Source organism: Calypte anna, chromosome 20, assembly GCF_003957555.1.
Source record: "Calypte anna isolate BGI_N300 chromosome 20, bCalAnn1_v1.p, whole genome shotgun sequence".
Taxonomy (NCBI): Eukaryota; Metazoa; Chordata; class Aves; order Apodiformes; family Trochilidae; genus Calypte; species Calypte anna.
The window spans coordinates 9,117,090-9,123,869 of record NC_044265.1 but is presented as its reverse complement, the minus strand read 5'-3'; the positions used below and the strand labels follow the sequence as shown (position 1 = coordinate 9,123,869).

Below are 6,780 nucleotides of genomic sequence, written 5' to 3'. Positions count from 1 at the left end.
GTGTGTCTGCAGAGAGGACAATTCCAAGAGGAGGGTCTGTAGTAATGAAGCGTTGTGTCTGCCCAGCTAGGTGAGAGCTGGGCAGGGTTGTTATGACATAACTCCTTGGGGGGGACTGGGGGAAGGGAGAGAGAGTGAGAGAGAACTGGAGTCTGCAGCACCCTGGCAGTGATATCAGACACAGGATCTAGCAGCCTTGGGGTAAGCTACTACCACCTCTCCACTCCACCACTCTGAGCATCCTGGATCTCCAGCTGAAAGGGGAGAGAGAGAGCAGCAGCAATCATGGCAACGCCAGAAGGTTTTTATTTCTTTATGACCTTTCCTCTCTCTCATCAATAATATTCAACTGAGGACTTTCCCCTCCCGCCCCCCGCACCCAACCCCCTCTTCTTGTCACTCTCTTTTTTGATGTGAAGAAAGGGGAGAAAAGGGGACACCGGAAAGTATTTCTTTTGTTCGGCAGCTTTTCGTGGTGTGCTTTAAAGAGCCCGTGAAAGGACCCGGGTAAAGAAAGACTGGGAGGAAAAAAAAAAAAGAAAAGGCGCAAAGTGGTGGCGGGAGGGAGGAGAAGAAGGAGAGAGGAAAAAAAAAGAAACGAGGCAGAGGGAAGAAGCCGGAGGAAAGGAGACTTTCAGCGCGGCGTTGCCGGGAGGTGCGGGTGCGTGTGCGGGGAGCGGCTGCCGCTGCTGCCGGCGCTGCCTCCCGCGGGTGCGCGGCGCGGTGGCCGGCGCAGGGCGCGAAGCGGTGGCGCGGGCGGCCGCGGGTGCGGACCATGGGCTGTCGGCTGCTGCCCGCCGTCCTGCTGGCCCTGGCGCTGTGCGGCCCCGCGGCGCGGGCGCAGAACGACACGGAGCCCATCGTCCTGGAGGGCAAGTGCCTGGTGGTTTGCGACTCCAACCCGGCCACCGACGCCAAAGGCTCGTCCTCCTCTCCGCTGGGCATCTCCGTGCGGGCGGCCAACTCCAAGGTCGCCTTCTCGGCCGTGAGGAGCACCAACCACGAGCCTTCCGAGATGAGCAACAAGACCCGCATCATCTACTTCGACCAGGTAAGCGGCGGGGCCGGGGGGGGACCCTGCGGGGGTCGGCCGTGTGCCCCGCCGGGACACGATCAACAGGTGCCACCTGCCCATCCCCGCTTCGCCCCGTTCCTTAATTCCGGCAAAAAGTTAGGGCGCGGGGGACAGCCGCCTGCGGGAAGCCCCCGCACCCCGAATCTGGGGAAATTGAGGGGCCGGGCAGGTGGGAGCTGGAGGCTCGGGGGCAGCTGGGGACAGCAGCCCCCGCCGAGGACATGTCGGGCCGCGCAGAAGTTTCCCACTCGCCCCCCGGGGTTGTGCGTAGGGGGAGCGGAGCACGGCGGGAGCCGCTGCTGTCGGTGTCCCGGGGCCGTGCGCTGCCGCCCCACCCCCCACAGCTCCCTGGGGACCCCGGCTCCGCCATCCCCCGCGGGTAATGGGACTGAGGAAGTGATGCGGGGCCCGGCGGAGCTGCGCGGGTCTGAGCGGCGGGGGCGGCTGCGGGAGACAGCGCTCCCTGAGCGGCCCCGGTAGCCCCGGGGAGGTTGCGGGTGTTCTCGGGTGCAAGCAGCCAAACCAGAATTTAGAGGGCTTGAGCAGCCTTAGAGATAGGAAAGGAGAGAGAACGTTAGGGAAAAATCATGCAACTTTTCAGTAACAATCATAGTACAACCCCTCGCATCTAATATCAGCACACAGATGCCAGCACACATCTCCTGTGCCCTCTGGCAAGTCCGAGGTAATTGAGACTGATGGTTTTTTGCTTCCTAGACTGTACCAGAATGAACAGTAAATTGTCGTGGCAACAGAAGGCAGCGATGTCATGTAGTGTACTGCTAGCAGTGTCAATTACCCAAACTTCATGGACATTCCTAGTGGCTTTCTAGGGTTGTGTCTGGCATAAAGGAGCCTGAAAATATCAGTTATTTTAAAAAAGCATAACTAAGTGGAAAGAAAGACACTTCGTGCTTAAAGAAGATGTTTAGCATATGGATGATGCACTCATTTAGTATGTTCCCCTCTCACTTGTCTCTGTTTAATCAAAACCAAATTATTATCAGTGCTCACAAAACCCAACAAAGCAGCAAAGGCTCCCAGCCAGCTTTTGCTCAGCTGTGCCTGGCATTTCAGCAACTCTGACTATAAACTGGTGAATGAATTTTATCATTCACCTACACTCTTCCTTTCACAGCTTGAGACTTTCAGGCATATGGTATTGACTTGACCATTGCTTTTTAGCCCAAACCAGTCTGCCACTCCCTGAATTAGTGTTTTGATGTCATACTGGGGGAATGATAAACCAAAATGCCTCCTTTTAATCTCCTCTAACCATGTATAGAAGAAAGGTCTTGAATGTATAAAGAAACAGCAAAATAAGAAAAATTTTCAACCTTAGTTTATAGTAAAGTTGCACTATTAATATAACTAAATATAAATTTTGTAATATTCCAACTTATCTGAGAGAACAATGAATAAAACAGCATAGATGTAGATTAAAATTTTTCCACAGATGAATGTTTTCTAAACTTAATAGTCTGTATTTTTTATTTAGCACTGCACACCTGTACTAATCCCCATGCTATATTTTCTGTTTGTAGATCCTAGTAAATGTGGGCAATTTTTTCACGTTGGAGTCTGTCTTTGTTGCACCAAGAAAAGGAATTTACAGTTTCAATTTTCACGTAATTAAAGTCTATCAGAGCCAAACAATTCAGGTATGTTATCAAGTATGATTATAAGCTCTTGTACTAAAAATGTTTATTTTGAAAATGATTTTGACTAAATGCTTAAAAACCCTTCAAGGAAAAATAACTTAGTTTAAAGCAACTTGTGGTGTTGAGTTCCTAGCTGTAGAATGAATACATTTTATCATACAAGAGTGAAACAGAGCTCTAAATTTCATGTAACTGTATAAATACTATTGAAGAGTCGTATTTAGCTACAGGTTAAACTCATTCTTTTGAGCAGAGAAGTTCTGGGCACAGATACCTGTTTTGATTATTTTTATAATGTTTTGTGACCTGGCTGGCAGGTCATGATGCCAAGTACCTGCTTATGACACCAGTCTGCTGTGGACTGGGGTTAGTTAAGGTGATCTACTTGCTCTATACTACACTGAAGTGTTTTACCTCTAAAGGGATGGCTTCTAGGGAACCTTTATAGCAGTTCAAACCTTTTTCACCATATAATATGTAAAAAAATGTGTCATATATTAAAAAAATATATATATTTTGTGCTTTCTACTGTACCTGAATAGCAGAGGAACTACCAATTAAATAAAAGCATGTACTAGCTGAGAGGAAAAGCCTGTAAGTTCCTGAACATCTCCTTTCTGAGCCATCAGTAAATTCCTTAAAGTATATTCCTTAATCTTCATGCCAATTTGTGCAATTTTGATGCCATACATACTGGCTTCCCTTGTTTCCACCCATGAGAACACCAGATTCATAGAAGTATTTGATGCTTTCACCCTGATCTGTCTTGCTCCTGAATAAGATTTTCAGTGTACAAGGCTGAGATGAAACTGATTTCCCCAGGAGTGATCAGCTATTTCTTTGTGGCAGCACTGGCTGTTGGCTGCTGGTACAGCTCCTGAGAAAAGTGTAAGTGGTAGAGAGAGTTGGTGCAAGACCTTTACATCCCTGGTGAATTTGTGTTCAGCTTACAACAGGAAATCATGGTTCCATGCAGGTCAGTCAGAAAAGTCTCAAAAGAAGTATTGACATAATGAAAATCTCTATAATGAGCTTATAAGATATTTATATGCTTGAACTTTGTTCCTTTCACTCTTTAAAATGCTGAAGGTTAAAATAGCCTAGACTAACTGTATGTCAGCCAGCTTTATTGAATTTAAAATACATAGTGCCAAGAAAGCTGTCAAGGTTTGGATTCTGGAAGTCCAATGCATAGTCACATGCCAGGTACTCAGACCTGGGAATCAGGCTCATAACAGGGAATGTTACAACCTGTGACATGATCTGGAATCTTTTATAAAGAGTTTCTAATAGAGTGATGGATGGGTTTTGTTGGATCTATTTTGTCATAGTTAACATGAGAGTATGAGATTATCTGGTGCAAAGCTGTAATGTGTCTTCTGCTGTGATTAAACACCAGCTGTAAGATGAGCTGCAGGAAATGTGACCTAAAGAGATGGCAAAGAATGAGTGAGGGAAGCCAAACCCAAGCAAAGAGTAAACTCTTGATGCCCTTTTTTTGCATGTGTGATAATTGAGGGGGGGAACTGAAAGCCATTGCAGTGGAGCAAACCAGCTTGAGTGTCAGCCACCTGCAGACTTAAACACCATTAAATCACCTGAAGGCTTCCTGCAGAAGTGGTATTACTGTGCCCCTGCAACATCTGCTAGTGCCATTAAATATCATTAAACTGAAATTGGTTCCCTGGGGACATCTGATTAAGTGGATTTCCCAGAAAGACGAATCCCAAATCAGGGGCAGATTCTGCTGCCCTGATTTATGCTGAGCACTAATTTATTCCATGGCGAGTCCTGTTAGAATTAATGGGAGCATATGCAAGGCCAGCATACTTCATATGAATAAGCATTTCATAATTCAGCCCTCTGTGACTGCATTATAGCTACTTAAAAAGAAAAAGTAGAAGAAAGCTAATAGTTTGCCTCTGGGGAAATGAAAAATGCCTGGATCTTTCCGTTCCCCAGTGTTTATTTACAGAGTGGCTGTGTTGTAGTGCCTCCAGAGCAGAGGCTGTGCTGACTTTCAGAAGTGTATAGGGAAATGGATTCAGTACAAAAACGCAGTGCACTTGTTCATAAAAGCAAAAGCCTGCTCTAGACTTTACAATGAAGCTGCCACTAATGGCAGGGACATGTGTTTTGCTGTCAATGAGGTGTAAACTCCCAGCCTACTGCAGTACCTTTGACACCTCATTAGGTGCCTCTACTGCATCTCTGGGTACCCAAGTTTCTTGGAAATGTCTCTTTGCCCATGCATGTCTAAATAACTATGAGGTAGACAGTGTGAAACAAGCTGAGGTAATTGCTCACAGTTCCGTATTACCAGAGTTACAACAATTAGTGTGCCCAAAGCAGCTGAAGGCAGTATCACATTCAGAACCTTTCCCAGGCCATGCTGTGTCCCAGGGACCTCACTCAGCTGGAGGTCAAGCCCATGAAACACAACTGTGCTTGCACGCTCCAAATAAATGTAATTATTAGTTTAAACCAAACAAAACCAACAACAACAACAACAAAAAAACCACAACAAAAAACAAAAACAAAAAAACAAAACAAAACCAAGCAAAAAACCCAGTGAAGATTGGAATCATAGCAGACCCATTACACCTTAGTTAATATTCAGGGATAGCTCTTGAGGTGTTTCTGTTAATTAGAGCTTTTCAGTGGTTTTTCTCTTGTAGGTTAATTTGATGCTAAATGGAAAGCCAGTCATTTCTGCTTTTGCTGGGGACAAGGATGTCACCCGTGAAGCTGCCACCAATGGAGTCCTGCTCTACCTAGACAAGGAGGATAAGGTTTACCTGAAGCTGGAGAAAGGTAATCTGGTCGGTGGATGGCAGTATTCTACATTTTCTGGCTTTCTGGTTTTTCCCCTGTAAAGTCAATTTTCCTGTGACATTCATCCAGGTGTGGACTCATCTTTGCCTCTTATACATGAAGATCTCTTCATCGTCTTGGGATTGATGGTTTTTTATTGGTTTTTCATGTGTGAACATGGATTCTTTTTATGGATTTTGGCCCCATCAGAACTACCCAGAAGCTCACAGAATTTTTTGTTTAAATACAATATATTTGGATTGAGACTAAAGCAGACAATACGTGTGCTTAATGTAACAACCTAAAGCTGCCTGCAAGATTTATTCAGATTTCATTTACTGGACTTACTGGATTCATGGGAGAAGTGGATTTTCTTTAATTATGAAAAGACTGGCAACCAGGTCTGTAATTTAGGAGAGTTTGAGTTCAGACTTCAATCAAGAGTTAGTGTGTTGCTGCCAAAGAACTGTATATTAATATATTGGTCATACATGTTTTTGTCATTGGGACTTAACTGACATGATCTTGTTCATTGTCTTGAGAAAGGTAATTATTATTGATAAGTGGTTGACTTTAATTCTCCTCTGCTTGTAACGTGTTGGATGGCTCACCCATAGATTTCTGCTCTGTCACTGGTCACAATCAGGTCTAGCCAAGAGGTTATGGTTGTATTTTGGTTGGCTGTGTAAGGTATTCCTCTTCATGTGCAGTTTTCTAAAGAGTAGATCATGACCATTAAGGAAATCCTCTTACCAGGGTTAAAGGTGATCATTCAGGCACAATGTAGCAAAACAGCTCTGCCCTGCAGGAAATCTCACACTTATTCCTCAGTTTTAATTAACCTGATTGATAATAGCTGTTTTCTTAAAAACCTAAGGGATTCCTTCCTTAGACACAACCACTTTATTAGCTGGAGATGAGATCCCCTTGTCTGTAATTATGTCTGTTTTTCAAATCTTCTGCTGTGTTAAAGGTATCATCTGGTTTTGCCTTAACTCCACAACTGTATATAATTTAGATCTTATGTTCAACAGATATTAAATCCAAATAGTCAGTACCTAACTTGGTGCAATATCTTTGGATTTTTGTACAGGCCATAAGATTTCATAAACTTATTTATTATATCATTGCTACATAATAAAGATTAATATATGTTAGCTGAATCTTTGACCTTTGGATTTTGGAAGTCACTTCATGCTATTTTTTTATTGGATATAATTATTATATGCA

General features: G+C 44.4%; 1 protein-coding gene across 1 annotated transcript; it reads left to right on the top strand.

The window, feature by feature from the left end:
• The first annotated feature begins 775 nt into the window (after positions 1-775).
• CBLN4 (cerebellin 4 precursor) lies at positions 776-5,612 on the top strand. Its single transcript, XM_030463105.1, has 3 exons — positions 776-1,051; positions 2,620-2,736; positions 5,415-5,612. Exons 1-3 carry the CDS (start codon positions 776-778, stop codon positions 5,610-5,612), a joined length of 591 nt encoding a protein of 196 aa, XP_030318965.1.
• Positions 5,613-6,780: the final 1,168 nt, after the last annotated feature.

What these genes read in the sequence shown, in the direction of transcription:
- CBLN4 (XM_030463105.1), top strand. Translation starts at nt 776, where the DNA reads ATGGGCTGTCGGCTGCTGCCCGCCGTCCTGCTGGCCCTGGCGCTGTGC. An exon ending in GCATCATCTACTTCGACCAG is followed by an intron (nt 1,052 to 2,619) that starts GTAAGCGGCGGG and finishes TTCTGTTTGTAG; the next exon opens with ATCCTAGTAAATGTGGGCAA. An exon ending in ATCAGAGCCAAACAATTCAG is followed by an intron (nt 2,737 to 5,414) that starts GTATGTTATCAA and finishes TTTCTCTTGTAG; the next exon opens with GTTAATTTGATGCTAAATGG.